This window comes from Pan troglodytes, chromosome 20 (genome assembly GCF_028858775.2).
Source record: "Pan troglodytes isolate AG18354 chromosome 20, NHGRI_mPanTro3-v2.0_pri, whole genome shotgun sequence".
Classification (NCBI taxonomy): Eukaryota; Metazoa; Chordata; class Mammalia; order Primates; family Hominidae; genus Pan; species Pan troglodytes.
The window spans coordinates 15340592-15361473 of NC_072418.2; the positions used below are offsets into that span (position 1 = coordinate 15340592).

Sequence of the window (20882 nt, forward strand, 5' to 3'; positions counted from 1 at the left end):
AAATTCTGTCCCCCTCCAACAAGCAAATAACAGACAAAAAAAAACCCACACTCAGTCACAGAGCGACCTGAGTCTTAGTAGTAGCATTTTAATGGCAGCAGCCCCAAGAGGAGAGTCAGAGTCTGGTCTGCCCCCGGAGCGGAGGCTTGGGCTTGGAGGGCCCATCCCAGCAGACCTAACCATCCACCTCCTTCCATTGAACTGAGGCCAGGAAGGTGCGGATTTCCATGGGTTCCAGCGTGATGTTGGCCGGGTCCAGCTGGTACGGAGTTTGGTGGGGTGTGGGGCCTGGAGAGGTGCAGGGGGAAGGAGGAGTGAGGAGGTGCAGACTTCCTCTGACTCACCCGACGATGCTTCCTCCCCTGGGTCTAGACACAGCTGCATATCCCCGAATCTGTCTCCAGGGCCTCAATCCCAGACTCTTAACCTGCTTCCCCGGTCCCGAATACCACCCCCAGGTCCAATGTCCTCATACCCTCAATCTGGCCACTGTCCTCATACCCTCAATCTGACCCCAGGGGTGATGAACACCCTCCCAGAACTAGTCATGGATGGGGATTTTCAAATCTTGTTCTTGGGACTAAACAGCACCCACAAACCTCAAGACCCATTCCTGGTTTGCCGCACCCATTTCAGATCCTTTAAGCCCCTAACCTGGGTCTGGACTCTGCCCCATACCCTCATGACCTTTTTGAGTCCTGGCCAACATCCCATGCCTCACACATTGCCCCCACCTGCCGGCCCCAGGTAAGACTCCACCCCTTCCCTACCCCTGACCAGGGCCCCACCTGTGTTTGTTGTCCACTTGAGCCTGGAGGCTGCCTCGCGGAGCTGGTTGGCCACCAGCGTGGTCTCCTGCAGGCGGGTGATGGTGAAGGTGGAGAACAGGTCCTGCGGGGAAGGGGATGGGCCCAGATGAGTTGGGGCAAAGCCAGGTTTCTCTTCTCTCCCTCTCTCTTGCCTCTCTCCGATCTCCTTCTCAATTCTGCCCTTCTCACCCTCAAGTTCAAGGTAACGGGGGCGCTCAGGTTACGTCCGGAATCCTCTCCTACGGCAAACTGGTGCTCCAAGCGCAGCAGCACCATTTCGGGGCCCCAGATGGCCAGCGTGAGCAGGTGCACCGAGGGCGGCAGGTCCCTGCGCAGCCCTGAGAACTGCGGAAGAGAGGGCGGGGCTGAGTTGGAGAGGGGCGGGGCCTGGATGGAGAAGGGCGGGGCCGAGCCAGGTCAGGAGGCAGGGCTAGGTTGTAGGGGCGGGGTTTCGCCGGAGAGGGGCAAGGCTCAGCCGAGAGGAGCGGCCAGGGCCGTGACAGGGAGGGCTGAGCCAATGGGGAGATGGGTCGGTCCCAAGCTTAGGGTTCGAGTCCCGATGGAGCAGAACTGATGTGACCTGAGACTTTGGGAGTTACGGCGGGGCTGAAGCCGCGGGGCGGGGTGAGGCAGGACAGAGCCTGGGGGCGGTGAGAGGGCGGGGCTAAAGTGAAATGGGCGGGGCCGGAGGTGAGTTGGTGGTTTAGGGGCATGAGCTAGGGCTGTGCCTCTACACAGTCCAGGGGGGTTGGGACTGGGCTGGCACTGGGCGGGGACTGCCCAGGGGATGGGGCTGGCCCGAGGGTTTGGGGCTAATTATGGCCAAATGGATCCCCGCTGAGCCTAGGAAACTCCGCACCCAAACCCGGCTCCCTGGTAGACTTCAATCCAGTCCTCTCTGCCTACCCCGCTGCCCCTCACCTGCGTGCGCGGAGGAGCCCCGAGATTGTAGGCGGCGCCGCCACCCGGGGCCAGCACCACCTGAGGGGCCAGGACCTCCTGCTCCGCCAGGAGCCGGTGTCCGGCGGCTGCAGCCTGGGCTGTGTCCAGCAGCACCAGGTGGCGCCCTCGCACCCACGCCCCCGACCCGTTCTCCATTAGTGGCTCCGATACTCCGCGTCCATCGTCCTTCAGCAGCCTTCGGTGCACCTGGGGGGAGAGTGGCCAGGAGGGGGTGAGAGTCGTGGGTTTGTGGGTGTCCTTGGGCCAGAAACTGGGTAAGGGCGTGTGGGAATGTCAAAAGAAATTAAAGGGTGGGAGGAACGGATGAGGATGAAGGTGAGGGTCTGGTAGGGCAACCCCAGCAGAGGCAGGATCCAAGTAGGCATGGGAACCAGGCCGGAAGGAGGTAAGTGCCTAACAGGGGGGCCTGGATATGGCACGCCAGAGCGTGGAGGGAGCCTGGGCAGGAGATGGAGAAAAACGGAGAGGAAAAGCCACACACAGAAATGGAGTCCTTGGTCGGGCGCGGTGGTTCACGCCTGTAATCCCAGCACTTTGGGAGGCCGAGGTGAGTGGATCACCTGAGGTAAGGAGTTCGAGACCAGCCTGGCCAACATGGTGAAACCCCATCTCTAGTAAAAAATACCAAAATTAGCCGGGCGTGATGGTGTGTGCCTGTAAGCCCAGCTACTTGGAAGGCTGAGGCAGGAGAATCGCTTCAACCCAGGAGGCAGAGGTTGCAGTGAGCTGAGATAGCACTATTGCACTCCAGCTTGGACAACAAGAGCAAAACTCCGTCTCAAAGAGAAGAAAAGAAAGAAACGGAGTCCTCAGCTTAGTGGGGCCTGAAAGCAGAGAACTGGGCCAGAAACAGCCTTCAAGGTCCAGCAGGGGGCCAGGTTGGGAGGACCCTGGCTCGGATGGGGCTCTGACCCACTCACCATGAGCTCCAGCGAGCCATCTCTCAGGCTGCTGCCCCCCTGGGAGCGGTCAGTCAGCACAGTTAGCTGCATGTTTCCATCCTGGGGGTTGAAGGGTGAAAGTAGAGGGCAGTCAACCCCAACCCCAGGCAGCTTTGAGATGCTGCAGATAAGGGGTGATTCCCTTTCTATCAAGGTGGGGAGGTGCAGGATGGGGGAGAGCTACCGTGATGTAAATCCGGGTGTTGACTGGATAGTAGTTTCCTGCCACGGGCTCCGTCTGGTTCAGTTTCCAGGTGGGTCGATAATCCCGCCTGGGGTTGGGGGTGAGCTGATCAGGCTTGGGATCTGGCTCCCCAACTCTTTTTTTTTTTTTTTTTGAGATGGAGTCTCGCTCTGTCACCCAGGCTGGAGTGCAGTGGCGCGATCTCGGCTCACTGCAAGCTCCGCCTCCCGGCTTCACGCCATTCTCCTGCCTCAGCCTCCCGAGTAGCTGGGACTACAGGTGCCCGCCACCACACCCGGCTGATTTTTTTGTATTTTTAGTAGAGACGGGGTTTCACCATGTTAGCCAGGATAGTCTCGATCTCCTGACCTTGTGATCTGCCCGCCTCGGCCTCCCAAAGTGCTGGGATTACAGGCGTGAGCCACTGCACCCTGCCTGGCTCTCCCGCTCTTCACTCTCCCTTCATCCTCTGTCTCCCACACTCATGTAATCAGCAAATTTCCCCCAACACCCCTGGGCCCCAACACACCACAGACCACCCCCTCAGTGCTCTCAGTCACCCCCCACCTCCTCTCCAGGATCTCCCGGCCATTGCTGTCTGTGTAGAAGCGTCCCTTTGTCTCCAGCGGTGTGTCAAAACGGCTGATGACCTCCTTCCCCCAGGTGTCGCTGTACCCAATGGGATGGCAAGGTTGTGAGCCTTGGATAAACCCCTCTGCCCTTGCTTCCACACCCCTCTCCCAGCCTGTGCCACTCACCCCACAGGTATCGGCCCCACCGACCACTCTAGCTCCAGGTGCCGCTGTCCTGGGTACAGGCGAACCACCTGGGAACACCAAGCTGAGAAGTTCTGGTGCACCTCCTGCACCAAGGGTGTCTGCGGGCACACAGGTGAGGTGGATGTCAGTCTGTACCTGAGCAGAGGTGAGTCCTACAAATGTCCCCCAACCCTGGCCATAAACCCCATTAAGGCCTACATCAAGGTCAACCTTCAGTCACCGCCACATAATTCTTTTTTTTTTTGAGACGGAGTCTCGCTCTTTTGCCCAGGCGGGAGTGCAGTGGCGCGATCTCGGCTCACTGCAAGCTCCGCCTCCCGGGTTCACACCATTCTCCTGCCTCAGCCTCCCGAGTAGCTGGGACTACAGGCACCCGCCACCACACCTGGCTAATTTTTTGTATTTTTAGTAGAGACGGGGTTTCCCCGGGTTAGCAAGGATGGTCTCGATCTCCTGACCTCGTGATCAGCCCGCCTCGGCCTCCCAAAGTGCGGGGATTACAGACGTGAGCCACCGTGCCTGGCCCACATAATTCTTTTTTCCTTTTTTTTTTGAGACAGAGTTTTGCTCTTGTTGCCCAGGATGGAGTGCAGTGGCACAATCTTGCCTCACTGCAACCTCCGCCTCCTGGGTTCAAGCAATTCTCCTGCCTCAGCCTCCCGAGTAGAGGGATTGCAGGTACCTGCCACCACCCCTGGCTAATTTTTGTATTTTTAGTAGAGACGGGGTTTCTATCCATGTTGGCCAGACTTGTCTTGAACTCCTGACCTCAGATGATCTGCCTGCCTCTGCCTCGCAAAGTGCTGGGATTACAGGCGTGAGCCACTGCACCCGGCCTCTTTTTTTTTTTTTTTTTTTTTGAGACAGGGCATCACTATGTAGGCACCTAATCAGCAAATGCTCCCACCTGGTCTTGAACTCCTATGCTCAGCAATCCTCTTGCTTCAGTCTCCCAAAGTGCTGTGATTACAGGCATGAGCCACTGCATCTGGCTTACCACATCACTCTTGAGCGTGGCATAAACGCCTCCTGTTCACCATTGCCCCATAGAATAGGATTCTAGCTTGGCACATGGCTACCTGGGATAAAGACTATATTGTCCAGTCTTCCCTGAGGCTATCAGTAGCTGAGTGACCAGTTTGCCCCATAGAAAGTGATCCAAGTGGTGTCAACAATGTTCCTTGCCCCTGTCCCTCTGCTACTGACTCAAACACAAATGTGGCGGCTGGAGCTTCAGCAGCCATCTTGGACCATGAGGTGGAAACTGAATATTGGGGAAGGCAGAGCAACAAGATAGAAGAGGAGGTCCTGGGTGATTATGGAACCACCCCACTTTCTCTGGACTAACAGCCAGACTTTTTGTTAGAAGAAAATAATCTTCTATCTTATTCTAGTCACAGTTAATTTGGGTAACTCTGTTAGAACAGGCAAAACTATATACAGATATGCAGACATTCATCTCAAAGGGACTCACATGAAATGCGAGGCTCCTGAATGTGGACAAATGTGAGTTTTGTCATCTATGAAAGTCAAACATCAATGAGAGGCCCTGGGAAACCACTGTTCCTAGCCAGATGCACCCATAGGCATTCACCCTGAGACTCACCCAAACCCAATCAATCCAAGGGTGGACTCTCAAATATCCACTCCAGATAGAAGCTCCTCTTACTACAGACTTTGGTGAATTCTTCAAGCAGTGATATTTGGCTCTCCTGATTCATGGGCCAAGTGGGAATGCCCCACCCCCAATTTCCAAAACTAAGTATGTAAACGTCCACAGCAGATGTGAATGGCTTTGTATGATGTGTCCTATGGGGAGACTCTCATACAACCAGCCATGAATATCAATTCTATAGAAGGACCCTCAAATATTCCCCCCACTGATCTGTGGGTCTTAGCCCACTGATCTGAAGGAAAAGTAAATCCTCCCCTACCCTCACTCTACACATGGCCCACCACCCTCTTGGGCTCCATAATTTCCCCATTCCCAACTGCCCACTCATCATTCCTAGTCCCTGACCTTCACCAGGTGGATCTGAGCCCAGCGGCTCACAGGCAGCGGTTTCTGTTGGTTGGGTCTGAAGATGTAGGCACCTGAGGCCTGGTCACTTTCGTTGTCACCTATACTGGCGTTGTACCTGGAGTTGGGGCAGGTGAGAGTCAGGTAAGGGGCCCTAGCTCCATGCCGAGCACCACCACCCCACCCTCAGGCCTGGTGATCTTCCCTTACCAGAAGAAGGTCTGGCGAACAGGCAGCAGGAGTTGCTGATTCATGTTCATAATCTCCATCAACAGCCCTGTGTCAGGATCAAACGTTGCCCGGATGTGCTGGGCAGAAAAGGGTCCACAGATGGGTTTGTGTGTGTATGTGTGTGTGTTTTCTTTTTTTAATTTTTCTTTTCTTTTTTTTTTTTTGAGACTGAGTCTCACTCTGTAGCCCAGGCTAGAGTACAGTGGTGCAATCTTGGCTGACTGCACCCCCCACCTCCCAGGTTCAAGTGATTCTCGTGCCTCAGCTATCCAAGTAGCTGGGATTACAGGTGCCCACCACCCCGCCTGGCTAATTTTCATATTTTTAGTAGAGACAGGATTTCACCATGTTGGCCAGGCTGGTCTCAAACCCCTGACCTCAAGTGATCTGCTCACCTTGGCCTCCCAAAGTACTAGGATTACAGGCATAAGCCACCGTGCCCAGCCGGATTTTTTTTTTTTTTTTGAGACAGAGACTTGCTGTGTCGCCCAGGCTGGAGTGCAGGGGCACAATCTCTGCTCACTACAGCCTCTGCCCCCGGGTTCCAGCAATTCTCCTGCCTCAGCCTCCTGGGTAGCTGGGATTACAGGCACATGCCACCATGCCTGGCTAATTTTTGTATTTTTAGTAGAGACGGGGTTTCGCCATGTTGGTCAGGCTGGTCTCCAACTCCTGACCTCAGGTAATCCACCCGCCTTGGCCTCCCAAACGGCTGGGATTACAGGCGTGAGCCACTGCACCTGGCCTGGGTTTTTTTTTTTTTTTTTTTTTTTTTTTGAGACTGAGTCTCGCTCTATTGCCCAGGCTGGAGTGCAGAAAGTGGCGTGATCTCGGCTCACTGCAACCTCCACCTCCCGGGTTCAAGCAATTCTCCTGACTCAGCCTCCTGAATAGCTGGGACTATAGGCACATGCCACCACACCTGGCTAATTTTTGTATTTTTATTAGAGACAGGGTTTCACAATATTGGCCAGGCTGGTCTCGAACTCCTGACCTCATGATTCACCCCCCCCCCCTCAGCCTCCCAAAGTGCTGGGATTACAGGCATGAGCCAACACGCCTGGCCCCTTTTTTTCTCAATTTAAAATTTTTTTAGGGCCGAGCGCGGTGGCTCACACCTGTAATCCCAGAACTTTGGGAGACCAAGTTGGGTGGATAACCTGAGGTGAGGAGTTTGATACCAGCCTGGCCAACATAGTGAAACTCCATCTCTACTAAATTAAAAAAAAAAAATTTAAATTTGTTTTCTAGAGATGGGGGTCCCACTATGTTGCCTGGGGCTAGTGTCCAACTCCTGGGCTCAAGCAGTCCACCACACCCAGCCATTCAACCTGATTTTCTTTTTTTTTGTTTGCTTTTGAGACAGAGTCTTGCTCTGTCCCCCAGGCTGGAGTGCAGTGGCATGATCTCAGCTCACTGCAACCTCCACCTCCTGGGTTCAAGTGATTCTCCTGCCTCTCCCTCCCAAGTAGCTAGGACTACAAGTGTGTACCACCACGCCCAGTTAATTTTTGTATTTTTGGTACAGACGAGGTTTCACTGTGTTGGCCAGGCTGGTCTCAAACTCCTGACCTCAGGTGACCTGCCAGCCTCAGCCTCCCAAAGTCCTGGGATTACAGGCATGAGCCAACGTGCCCACCCCAGCCTTTTCTTTTTTTCTTTTTTTTTTTTTTTTGAGACGGAGTCTCACTCTGTTGCCCAGGCTGGAATGCAGTGGCGCCATCTCAGGTCACTGCAAGCTCCGCCTTCCAGGTTCACGCCATTCTCCTGCCTCAGCCTCCCGAGTAACTGGGACTACAGATGCTCGCCACCACGCCTGGCTAAATTTTTTGTATTTTTGTAGAGTCAGGGTTTCACCATGTTAGCCAGGATGGTCTCGATCTCCTGACCTCGTGATCTACCTGCCTCGGCCTCCCAAAGTGCTGGGATTACAGGTGTGAGCCACCGCGCCCGGCACCCCCAACCTTATTTTCAACCTCACCACCTCTTACCAGGGCCTTCCAGGGCCAGTGCAGTCAACCCCTTCCAGGTCCCTGCACTTCCACACTGGCTGCCTACAGTCTGTTCCCCACAACAGCCAGAGCACACCTGTGATACCCTAAGTCCCATCAAAGCCCTCCTCTGCTGCGGACCAGGGCCAACTTGGGCATCTGATGTGTGAACCACAATGCCAGAACTCACAAGACTTTTAGGGGCCTGTGGGAACGTTTTAACTTCTTTTCTTTCATTTTATTTTAATAAAAATATAAAAAAGATGTTTTCTTCCTAACATGAACAGTCCTACTGAAGAACTTCTTTTATTTTATTTTATTGAGACAGGGTCTCACTTTGTCACCCAGGCTGGAGTGCAGTGGCATGATCTCGGCTCACTGCAACCTCTGCCACCTGGGCTCAAGCAATCCTCCTTCCTCAGCCCCCAAGTAGCTGGGATTACAGACATGTACCACCACGCCCAGCTAATTTTTTGTAGAGACTGGGTTTCACCATGTTGCCCAAGCTGGTCTCAAACTCCTGAGCTCAGTAGATCCACCCACCTCAGCCTCCCGTGGTGCTAGAATTACAGGTATAATCCACCATGCCTGGCCTATTTTATTATTATTCTTTTCAGACAGGGTTTCACTCTGTTGCCAGGATGGAGTACAGTGGGACAATCATTACTCACTGCAACCTTGAACTCCCCAGCTCAAACAAACCTCCCATCTGGGCCTCCAATTAGCTGGGACAACTCCTGGGCTCAAGTGATCCTCCCGCTTCAGCCTCCCAAAGAGCTAGGAGTAGACACATGAGCAACAATGACTGGCAAAAGCCAAAGTCTTCCTGTTGGTCCTCAAGGCCCTCAAGGTCTGACCTGTCACCCGTTCACCCTGCTTCAGCCACACTGAGCTCCTTGTGGCTCCTGGAATTCTGCACACTCTCCTGCTCGAAGGCTTTTATGCCTGTTATTCTCTCCCCACCTGGATCTCTCTTCCTTCAAATAGCCACATGGCTCCCTCACTCAGGTCATATCTTAAATGTCACCTTTATCGGGAACACCTTCCCTGAAACGTCCCTGCCAAAATTGCAAACCACCACCTGCCACCAACTCTGACATGTCTGTCAAGTGTCACCCATGATCACACTGGGTCCTCATAACAGTCCCAGGAAAGGACACTGAAGCTCAGACAAAGGTCACTTGCTCAAGGACACACAATGAGGGGAGTTGTGACAGGAGGTCATAAGCCTAGGGACCTGCTGACCCAGAGTCCACACAGCTCACCATGACACTTCAAATTTGTCACAGGAGCAGGAAAGGGGATTGAAATGGGGTCTCACCTCATTTTCGATGGTTAAAGCAGGGGACCAGGATCTTCTGGGGATGGGCTGTGGTGCGCGGGCCTGGGGCTTCCAGCGAGGCACCTGGGCTACCGAATAGGTGCTGAAGCCCAGGGCGGGCAGTGAGGCTGAGAACAGCAGCTCCGGAGGGTGCGCCTGGCTGTCTGAGCTGGGAAATATCACCACCTCGGATAAAGGAGGAGGGAAACTGAGTCAAGAGTACCCATGGAAAGCTATACATGCATGGAGACAAAAAACTCAAGGAAGGAAAAGAGTCCTGAGATGGGGAAAGGAAATGGAGGTGTGTGTGGTGGGGGGACAGTCAGATTCCAAGGAAATGATTGCAGAGAAGATTCACCAGGTGGAAAAAAAAACCCACCGGGAGGGTGGAGAGACCATGGAGTCGGGGGAGTGAAGGAGGAAGTAGGGGAAGAAACCCTACTTTCTTCCCCTTGGGGTCTCAGCTGAGTCCCACAGAACCTCACCGGACTCACAGAACCGGAAGTAGGGAGGCAGGTTCTCGGGGGAGGAAGAGGTTTTGGGGAGGACGTTTTCTGGAATGAAGGAGCTGTCCATAAACAGCAATACATTTTCCTGGGGAAGCGGGGTATTAAAATGGAGGACCAGCCAGGCACGGTGGCTCATGCCTATAATCCAGCAGGCGGAGTTTGAAGTGAGCCAAGATCGCGCCACTGCACTCCAGCCTGGGTGACAGAGCGAGACTCCGTCTCAAAAAAAAAAAAAAAAAAAAAAGGGAGGACCACTCACAGGAGGCGTATGTTCCCAAGGGGAGACTGATATTAAGGGGCAGAGGGAGAAGATACAAGAGGGGGGAAGAGATATGCATGAGTGGGAGGTATTCATGGAAGCAGGCGGTATCCATGGGGGCGATGAGGAAATGCCCATTGGGGGAGGAGTCCCAGCGGGGGAATATTCGTTGTTTGGGCTCACATCGCTGGGCACTGTCCTGCCATTGGGGTCCTTCACAACGAAAACGCCTTCGCTGACCGGCAGCCGTACCATCCAATTCACCTTCCGCCCCAGGGGATTATAAACGATGACCTGGAACTGGGGAGGCGGGGGTCAGAGAGGGCATGGGTCACAGCAGGCCTTCTCCAAACCCACCCACTTTGCACAGAAACACCCCTGGCTGGTCCTAGTGTGGTCACGGCACTTAAGGCCAAGCCCCCTCGAGATGCGTTGTTCTCTCTGCTGACCCAGCTTCGCAGCCCACGTAATTTCACTCCTGTATAGTCCTCCAAAAACATTTTCCAACTACCCCCTCTAAAGCCCATCTGCCCTAGATCCACCCCTCCCGTCCCGGCTCACGCGCGCCGCCGTCTGGCTGAGCGGGCAGATGCTGATGTTTAGCTGTCGGCAAAAGGTGAAGTGATCTTTGAAGCCTCTGAGCCGCGCCAGCGCGTTGCTCAGAAGAACCTGCGGAAGAGCGCAAAGGGACCGGTGGGTTCAGGACGCCAGGCCTGACTCCTCCCCTCTCCTCAGGCCCCGCCCCGTTCCGGTCTCTGTCCCGCCTCCCTCAAGAGTCGCCCCAAAACCCCTTCTAGCCCCACCCTGCTGCCCTTGACTATACCCCATAGCTGTCTCCGCCTCCTCTTGCCCACGCCCCGCCTCCTTCCCCCCCTCCAAAGCCCCGCCCCGTTCCTGTATCTTTCCCCGCCTCCTACAAGCCCCGCCCCCACGAACCCTTGTAGCTCCGCCACAGGGCTCTCGGCTACGCCTCACACCTGTCTCTGTCCCCTTTCCCAGGCCCTGGCCCCGCCCCTTCCTGTCTGCACCCCCGTGTCTCCCAAGTCTCGCCCCGCGCACCTCGCAAGGGCCCCAGCCTGCCGCAAGCTGGCGCGCGTAGTCGTTGGCCACGTGCTGGCGGGAGGTGCCGCTGACGGCGTCGTGATGCTGGAGCACAGCCATCGCCTCATCTGCTCATAGACAATGAGTCCGGTGAGGTTCTGTGGGACTCAGCTGAGACCCCAAGGGGAAGCGAAAGGTCCGGTGCTGGCGGGCAGGATTCTTAGAGGCTTTAAGAAGGAACTCGAGGACGGCTGGGGGCGGTGGCTCACGCCTGTAATCCCAGCACTTTGGGAGACCGAGGCGGGCGGATCACGAGGTCAGATCGAGACCATCCTGGCTAACATGGTGAAACCCCGTCTCTACTAAAAATAAAAAAAATTAGCCGGGCGTGGTGGTGGCCGCCTGTAGTCCCAGCTACTCGGGAGGCTGAGTCAGGAGAATGGCGTGAATGCGGGAGGTGGAGCTTGCAGTGAGCCGAGATCGCACCACTGCACTCCAGCCTGGGAGACAAATCGAGACTCCGTCTCAAAAAAAAGAAGAAACTCGAGGGGGGCGGCCTAGGGGTGGTTTCCAACTTCAGCCGCAAACCTCTTCCCCTCTTGGGCCCGACACTTACTGAGGGGTGCACTGTCTCCGGAGCCATAGGGTCCCACGTTGGCCGCCAGGCCCACCAGCGCCTCCAGCTGGTTGCACACCTGGAGGCAGAGGGGTATGTTGGGGCGCCCAGCCTGTCGGGCCTCGGGGCTGCATGCCCCCTCTAGCCCGGCTCCTACCCACCTGCAGGAAGTTGTAGCTGAGGCGCTCGTAGCGTTTGAGGGCCGGCCGACTGGAAAAGTAACCGGTCCAGAACTGGTGGGGGCCATCCGCGTAAGGGAAGAAGTCGTCACGTTTCACTGACCTACAGCGGCAGGGGCATTGAGGGCAGGTCATGACCCACGGGGCATGCCAACCCCCCCAAGCTCCCCAGTTTCCCCAAATACCAGGTGAGGTTGGCCTTGTTCAGCTCCCAGAGGTAACAAGCGGGGGTGGAGTAGAGAACATGGACACTGCTTCCTTTTGCCTGCTGCTGGGGGAGGCGACGGAGTGAGCCCTCGGGAGTCCGCACCTTCCTGGGGGCCCACACTTCCACACATGTGTGCACATTCATGCATCCCGTAGGTTCAGTTTCTCTAAATACATATTTGGCGTGCAAGCCAATGAATGGTTGGGTGTGAAAATGAATTTTGGCTGAAGTCAAACATGACCACTAGCCTTTTTTAAAAGGATTTCAGAGATGCAAGAATAAACCTGAAATTTTACTAAACTTTTACAATAATTCCAGCTTTATTATTAAAAACTTTTGTGGAAAAACTAAGTGTGACATTATAGGGCAGGAATAATCGTTTTGCAGGACTGTCAGATTGTTACCAAAAAACACAACTTTTTTTTTTTTTTTTTTTTTGGGGATGGAGTCTTACTTTGTTGCCCAGGCTGTAGTGCAGTGGCTCAATCTCAGCTCACTGCAAGCTCCACCTCTTGGGTTCACGCCATTCTCCAGCCTCAGCCTCATGAGTACCTGGGACTACAGGTGCCCGCCACCACACCCGGCTAATTTTTTGCATTTTTTAGTAGAGACGGAGTTTCACCGTGTTAGCCAGGATGGTCTCGATCTCCTGACCTCATGATCCGCCCGCCTCAGCCTCCCAAAGTGCTGGGATTACAGGCATGAGCCACCGTGCCCGGCCTAGACACAATTTTTATAATGAATGGAGGTGCACTTTCACCTGAGCAAGGTGGAGGAACAAGAAAGTGACCTATGTGAGGAAAAGGATGTTTGTTTTGCACGAGCTGTGTCCCCCAGTGTACACGGTAGGTACTCAATAAACTTTTTTTTTTTTTTTTTTTTTTTTTTTTTGAGACTGAGTCTGACTCTGTCGCCCAGGCTGGAGTGCAGTGGCACGATCTCAGCTCGCTGCAAACTCTGCCTCCCAGGTTCCAGCGATTCTCCTGCCTCAGCCTGCCGAGTAGCTGGTCTTACAGATGAGTGCCATCACGCCCACCTAATTTGTAGTATTTTTAGTAGACACAAGGTTTCACCATGTTGGCCAGGTTGGTCTCCAACTCCTGTCTTCAAGTGATCCGCCCACCTCAGATTACAATCCCAGCACTTTGGGAGGCCAAGGCAGGCAGATCACTTGAGGGCAGGAGTTTGAGACCAGCCTGGCCAACATAGTAAAACCCTGCCTCTACTAAAAATACAAAAATTAGCCAGGGTTGGTGGCACATGCCTGTAGTCCCAGCTACTTGGGAGGCTGAGGCAGGAGAATCACTAGAACCCAGGAGGCAGAGGTTGCCGTGAGCCAAGATCATGCCACTGCACTCCAGCCTGGGTGACAAAGCAAGACTCTGTCTCAATAAATAAATAAATAAATAAATAAATAAAATTTTAAAAAGAAAAAATAAATAAAAATAAATGACATAAAAGAGCTGTTTTGGTGAAATAGCAGTGCTGGGAGCAAGTGGAAGGCGGGAATGGAGATTGCACCGTAGTGAGGACAAGATTGATGGGAAGGGGTGTCTGAGATGGGAGAGGGGAGACAAGTTTCTGTGCTGATGAGAGTGACTGACTGTGCATACAGCCACAGCCACAGGCCACTTAGTGTGAAACACTAACACATCTGTGTTGGGTAAAATGATAACTGCCCAAAAGTGTCCATGTCCTGATCCCCAGAACCTATTACCACATTAGATTACATGGCAAAAGGGGAATTAAGGTTGCAGATGGAATTGAGGTTGTTCATCAGCCAAACTTAAAGTAGGGAAATTAGGCCACACAGTGGCTCACATCTGTAATCCCAGCACCTTGGGAGGCCGAGCGGGGTGGATCACGAGGTCAAGAAATCGAGACCATCCTGGCCAACATGGTGAAACCCTGTCTACTAAAAATACAAAAATTAGCTGGGCGTGGTGGCACGCGACTGTAGTCCCAGCTACTTGGGAGGCTGAGGCAGAAGAATCACTTGAACCCAGGAGGCGGAGGTTGCAGTGAGCCGAGAGCAGGCCACTGCACTCCAGCCTGGGCAACAGAGCGAGACTCCGTCTCTAAGTAAATAAATAAAATGTGGAAGAGAGAGGCAGAAGAGGTGAGAATGAGAGAAAGGGATGTGATTACAGAAACAGGGTCAGAAAGATGCTATGTGGCTGGCTTTGAAGATGGAGCCAAGAAGAGATTTTGAATGTGGGTAACTTCTAGATGTTGGAAAAAGCAAGGAAATTATATTCTCTCCTAGAGACTGCAGAAGGAACACAGCCTTGCCAACATCTTGATTATAGCCTGGTGAGACTCAGGCTGGATTTTTTTTTTTTTTTTTTTTTTTGAGACAGAGTCTTTCTCTGTGGCCCAGGCTGGAGTGCAGTGGTACAATCTCCGCTCACTGCAACCTCCGCCTCCCGGATTCAAGAGATTCCCCTGCCTCAGGCTCCCGAGTAGCTGGGATTACAGGCACGCACCATCACACCCAGCTAATTTCTGTATTTTTAGTAGAGACAGCGTTTCACCATGTTGGTCAGGCTGGTCTCGAATTCCTGACCTCGTGATCCGCCCGGCTCGGCCTCCCAACATGCTGGGATTACAGGCATGAGCCATTGCGCCCGGCCTCATGCTGGACTTCTTACCTACAGAACTGTAAGACAATGTTATTTCTGTTGTTTTGAGCTGCTAAGTGTGTGGTCATTTGTTATAGAATGACCACAATAGAACAATAGAAAACAAAGACAGCACTGAGAGCTATGCACATAACCCAAGGCCCCCGGATGCAAGCGCACATGTGCACAAGGGTACCACAGGGTAGGCGCACTGACCTGCGCATTTACCAGCCGGATGAGCTTGTCAAGGTTCTTGAACCACATGTTGGCATTCTCATATTGGAAGTCCGAGCCCATGGTCATCACAATGTGGTTGGTGCGGTAATACCGGCCCTGCAGGCAAGAGGGGAGTCCTGAGGCCAGAGGATCCTGGGCCATCCCTGTGTATAGCTGTGTTTTGATGTATATGGGGTCAAGGATGTTGGGTGCACAGGCATGGGTGGGGGTATGGCACTTGGGAGCGTGGGGACACAGATAAAAGTAGCCACCGGTTGTTGAGCAGTTCTCTTGGACCCATTACCTAGAAGAGGGCATCCAGTCACCATGCCATGCTATCTCTTGCCCAGCCTATGCTATCTCTTCTAATGAGGAATGCACATAAATCCAGGAGGGGGACATTGTGATGGTGAATAGAATAGCATCTTCCTCCAGGGGGCATGACAACATGATTACAGGGGTTCACACCTGTAATCCCAGCTACTCAGGAGACTGAGGCAGGAGGATCACTTGAGTCTAGGAGTTTAAGACCAACCTGGGCCACATAGCAAGACCCTGTCTCAAGAAAAAGAAAAAAAATTAATCTAAAACAATTTTTTTTTTTTGAGACAGAGTTTCACTCTGCTGCCTAAGCTAGAGTGAAGTGACGTGATCTCGGCTCACTGCAACCTCCACCTGCCAGGTTCAAGCGACTCTCTTGCCTTAGCCTCCCAAGTAGCTGGGATTACAGGCATGCACCACCACACCCGGCTAATTTTTGTATTTTTAGTAGAGACAGGGTTTCGTCATTTTGGCTATGCTGGTCTTGAACTCCTGACTTCAGATGATCTGCCCATCTTGGCCTCTCAAAATGCTGGGATTATAGGCGTGAGCCACCGTGCCCAGCCATCAATTTTTAAAGAAAGGAAAAAAAATTTTTTTTAAGGAGAACGTGTTATGCCAGGCATGGTGGCTCACACCTATATCCTAGCACTTTGGGAGGCCAAGGCAGGAGGATCACTTGAGTTCAGGAGTTTGAGACCAGCCTGGGCCACATGGTGAGACCTTATCTCTGTGAAAAAATAATGTTTTTTAATTATAAAAATGTTAAAGGCTGGACGCGGTGGCTCACGCCTGTAATCCCAGCACTTTGAGAGGCCAAGGCTGTGGGTCAAAAGGTTAGGAGTTCGAGACCAGCCTGGCCAATATGGTGAAACCCCCTTTCTACTAAAAAGACATAAAACTTAGCCGAGCATGGTGGTGGGCACCTGTAATCCCAGCTACTTGGGAGGCTGAGGCAGAAGAATCGCTTGGACCCAGTAGGTGGAGGTTGCAGTGAGCCGAGATCGTGCCACTGCACTCCAGCCTGGGCGACAGAGTGAGTCTAAAAAAAATTAAAAAGGAATTCTCAATAAAAATGTTAAAAATAGACTAGGCACAGTGGCCCACACCTGTAATCCCAGCACTTTGGGAGGTTGAGGCGGGCAGATCACCTGAGGTCAAGACCAGCCTGGTCAACATGACGAAACCCTGTCTACTAAAAATACAAAAATTAGCTGGGTGTGGTGGCAGGTGCCTGTAATCCCAGCTTCTTAGGAGGCTGAGGCAGGAGAATCGCTTGAACCCGGGAGGCGGAGGTTGCAGTGAGCTGAGATCATGCCACTGCACTCCAGCCTGGGTGACAGAGCAAGACTCTGTCTCAAAAAAAATAATAATAAATAATAAATAAATAAAAATGTTAAAAATAGAGGCCAGGTGCGGTGGCTCATGCCTGTAATCCCAGCACTTTGGGAGGCCGAGGCAGGCAGATCACTTGAGCTCAGGAGTTTGAGACCAGCCTGGACAACATGGTGAAACACCATCTCTACTAAAAATACAAAAAATTAGCTGGATGTGGTGGTGCGCACCTGGAGTCCCAGCTACTCGGGAGGCTGAGGTGGGAGAATCGCTTGAATGCAGGAGGTGAAGGTTGCAGTGAGCTGAGATCTGCTCTCCAGCCTGGGTGACAGAGCAAGACTCCGTGTCAAAAAAAATTAATTAATTAAAAATAAAGAGGCATGGTGGCTCACGCCTGTAATCCCAGCACTTTGGGAGGCCAAGGCAGGTGGATCACTTGAGGTCAGGAGTTCAAGACCAGCCTGGCCAACATGAGGAGACCCCAGTGCAAAAATACAAAAATTAGCTGGATGTGCTTGTTTGAACCCAGGAGGCGGAGGTTGCAGTGAGCCGAGATCGCACCACTGCACTCCAGCCTGGGTGACAGAGTAAGACTGTCTCAAAAAAATTAAAAATAAGGAGAACGTGTTAGGGGATGCCTGTACCATAGAAAGAGCTCATTGTATTGTATATACCGGACTCGAAGGTTCTGGACACCAGGGTTACCTGGGCAGTGGCCACATTTAGGAAGTAATCGACCAGCTCCTTGGCGTTGTACTCGGGGCTGCGGGGGTCCTCCACCACCGGCTGATCGACACACAGCACATCCCAGCACAGATTCCTTGGCGGGTTGTAACCATTGGGAAGCACACCTGCAGGTCACACCAAGTTCAAGGGGTGGCCCATCACCCAGACCTTCCCTGGTTTCAAAGCCGGCCATGTCCCACCCAGGATGGGCTTCAGAATTTGTGTCCCAATGCAAAAGGAAATGCAGGGCCTTTGTTCCCAGACTATAGGAATTCCAGGACAGTGACAACAGAGCACATATCAAGCCCAGGGCCCTTCTGAGTGTGTGGCACCATGGCTGGCCCTGCCCTCACCAAGCCCCCTACCAGTGAAGAGGTCCGCGGTCGGGGGCTTCAGGCTGGTGCTGGCCCGCCACACCTGCTCCATCTCCAGCTTCTGCATCCGTACCCACTTATCTTGATAATCAAGGCGCCCAAAGAAGAAGCCGTCGAAGCCCATCTGGGGATGAGGGAGGAAAAGGCAGTGTGAATTAGCGCCCAGCCCTCTCACCACCAAACTCCCCTCTGCTTGGGAGGGGCAGGTCAGAGCACAGGTTAAAAAGCAGTGCTAGGTCGATGTGGTGGCTCTTGCCTATGATCCCAGCCTTCTGGGAGGCCAAAACAGGAGGATCACTTAAACCCAGGAGTTTTTGAGACCAGCCTGCACAACACGGGCAGACTGTCTACAAAAAATTTAAAAATTAGCCAGGCGTAGTGGTGCGCTCTTGTAGTCTCATCTACTAGGGGGGCTGAGACAGGAGAATCGCTCGAATCCGGGAGATTGAGGCTATAGTGAGTTAGGATTGCACCACTGCACTCCAGCCTGGATGACAGCAAGACCCTGTCTCAAAAAACAAAAACAAAAACACGTAGGGCTGAAACAGAGAGGCCTCCAGCTTATTTCCAAGCTTGGGGAAGTTTCAGAACTCACCACCCTGGGCTAGCAGGGAGAGGGCGGGTCCAACATCAGAACCCAGGTTCACCTCCCCAGCACTGTCAAAGCGCAGAGCAGGCCTGACTCCAGGAATGAGGTTCTCCCTTCCACAGCCTGAGGATGGATGGGGTCTGAGCACAGGTAATGAAGCTGTTTTTAAGGCAGCCTAGGCATCCGCTTGCCACCCGGTTTAGGGAGGAGCCAGGACCCTAGCTAGTGGGTGGGGCCAGAACACCAAGAGGGGCCTATTAGGGGAGAGGGCGGAGCCAGCCGGAGCTGGGTCAGCCTGGGCTGGGCATAGCCGGCTGAGGCCAGAGCTCAAAAGCCACTGGCCTTACGGCTCACTCAAGGGGCAGGGCTTCAACAGGCCTAGGCCTGGGCCTGGTCCTTGTGAGACTGCAGGGAGAGGGCGGGGTTTGAGTGGGCGAGGGAGGAGCCAGAGTGAGTGAAGAAGTGGGCCCAAGAGAGGTCCCGGGTCGCACCTGCGCAAACAGCGAGGCCTGCTCCCGAGAGTGGCCGAAGGGGTCAATGTGCCAGGCCACACGGGGTCGCCCATCATTGCCAAATGTGTCCTCCAGAAAGCGCAGCCCAAGTGTCATCTGGTCCACGATGGCACCGTAGTGGGTGGCTGCCTCGTCGTTCATCACCCAGCCACCATTGGCGAACTCCAGGCGCCCTGTGCCAGGACAGGCAAGGTCAGGGTCAGCGGTCAGAGCCAGGAGTGGGAGTAGGGTGGGTGATACTGGGAATGTGAAAGCCTGCCTGTGTACACATTTCTGGCGGAAGGACAAGAGGGGTCGCTCCCAGGCCATAGTTCCCAGATATGGGAAAGAGGCCCCCTGCATGGCAGGCTTCCCAGAGGATGCACGGCAGGTGGGGCTTTGTGGGATGTATAGGAGGTCTCCAAATGGAGAGTCCAGGCAGGCGGAGCGACACGCATGTTATACAGCTTGCACGTGGCATGACAAAATCTCAGAAACCAGAGATGCAGAAGCAGAAGCTGGGCTGGGCTTCCTCTTTTCACTTCCTTGGGGTAGGCTCACCCTGGCGCACAAGGTCTCGCACGACTTCCTGTGTGGCATTTGTCTGCTGGTGCCACCAACGGGAGAAGAAGGCAATCTCCACGTAAATGAAGCGACGGGTGGGATCTGCCAGCAAGGCAGAGATGACCGAGTCCAGGATGTACTGCACACCGGCGTGCTGGATGTCATTGTTGACTGTGGATAACAGGGATAAGGCTCTCAGGGCACAGCAGAGCCAAGGGGGTTATTCCTAGACAGAGGAGCCCAAACCCTGGATATTAGGGTAGCACTGGCCCCACCCTAATGTCCAGGACCCAGAAGGGATTACAGGGACCATGGGGTTCCCAGGGACCAGTCCCCATCCTCTACTCACTTCCATAAAAGTACTGGTCCACGGTTTTGAGCCAGCCCACGTCATCATGTGTGTGAGGCAGCAGGTGCACGTTCAGCATGTTCGGCTGCACTGTGGGGCATGTCTGCACAGGGACCCCAAACACACATACCTTGTCAATAACCCCCGAGGTCGGGGGCTGCAGAGTAAGTCTTGATCTAGAGGTGAGTGACTCAGAGAGGCCTGATCTCGCCTATGTGCAGAGGAGGCCAGGCCCTCCCAGGCAGGACACACACATACATAGTTGTGCTCATAGATACAACTCCCACTTTGCACAACCCCACAGGGCAGCTCTCATTCACACTCCGGGAAAATAATAATAGAAGTAGCTGATGTTTGTTCAGCATTTGCCGACAGCAGACGGCCACCCTGGGAGGTGGGGTGATGTTATCCCCAGTTTCCAGATGAAGGCACTGAGGCTTAGAGAGGATAGGTGACTTGCCCAACGTCACACACTCAGGAAGTGTAAGAGCTAGGCTGGAATTTCAGGCAGACTCCAGAGTCCCAGCTCTCAGCCAGCACCTCCCCCCACACATACACTGCTCACCCCCTGCCACCTCCTGCCTCTCCAATCCCACAGTTAAGTGCAGACAAAGTCTAGGCAAGCATCCCGGAGACACGGAGGCAGGTACAATCAGACACAGTCCTATACTCAGATGCGCACAGCCAGACCTCGCAATGACACAAAGCACGCACTCAGACCACACTGTCATATCATCAGCCATTCACTAGACACCCACAGGACAGACCCACCCACACCTCTAGACTGTATTCTGGGTTTCACTCTGCCTCCTGTACGTTTCAGCTCGGAGGCCCCACTCACCTCGTATCCCCCGGCCCGAGCACCGGGAGCCGCCAGCAACAAAAGGAAAAAGCAGAGAGGCGGGAGCGGTGGCCGCAGGGCGCGGGACATGGTCCAGGGGCCTGCTGAGTCCAGGCAGCCGCGAGCGCAGACCCCCGAAGCCCGCGCGTAGGCGCCCATGGCTCAGCAGCTTCCTCCTGGGGTTCCCCGGCCCTGGAAAGGCCGGGCAAACGCCCCGCCCCCAGACCCGGCCGGGCCAATCGGGGTGGGGGGCGGGGCCAGGGCGCGGTCTGGAGGCTCACGGGAGAGAGGCTGTAGCCCTGGGCAATCCCGGGGGTCGTTACAGGAAGGTAGGAAAATGCCACCCTCAGGGCACTGGTTGGGCTAAAGGTGACACTGGCGTCTCACGGGCTATGAAGAGTCTT

At 54.0% G+C, this 20882-nt stretch overlaps 1 protein-coding gene across 4 annotated transcripts; it reads right to left on the reverse strand.

Annotated features, from left to right (window-relative positions):
• Window positions 1–68: 68 nt before the first annotated feature.
• On the reverse strand, window positions 69–20865 carry MAN2B1 (mannosidase alpha class 2B member 1). 4 transcript variants are annotated; one of them, XM_016935177.3, is made up of 24 exons: window positions 20479–20865; window positions 19638–19740; window positions 19286–19459; window positions 18725–18918; window positions 17636–17768; window positions 17250–17395; window positions 14889–15005; window positions 12029–12111; window positions 11826–11946; window positions 11665–11743; window positions 11067–11176; window positions 10569–10676; window positions 10191–10307; window positions 9240–9425; window positions 5907–6004; window positions 5697–5814; window positions 3656–3774; window positions 3465–3566; window positions 2898–2985; window positions 2693–2773; window positions 1731–1958; window positions 999–1154; window positions 789–891; window positions 69–288 (listed from the first exon to the last, which is right to left on the reverse strand). In XM_016935177.3, exons 1-24 carry the CDS (start codon window positions 20635–20637, stop codon window positions 176–178), a joined length of 3036 nt encoding a protein of 1011 aa, XP_016790666.1. In that variant the 5' UTR covers window positions 20638–20865; the 3' UTR covers window positions 69–175. The 4 variants fall into 4 exon arrangements, with proteins under 4 accessions (XP_016790666.1, XP_016790665.1, XP_063657322.1 ...); XM_016935176.3 differs by having other exon boundaries at window positions 12029–12114; window positions 20479–20710; XM_063801252.1 differs by lacking the exon at window positions 999–1154 and having other exon boundaries at window positions 20479–20710.
• Window positions 20866–20882: the final 17 nt, after the last annotated feature.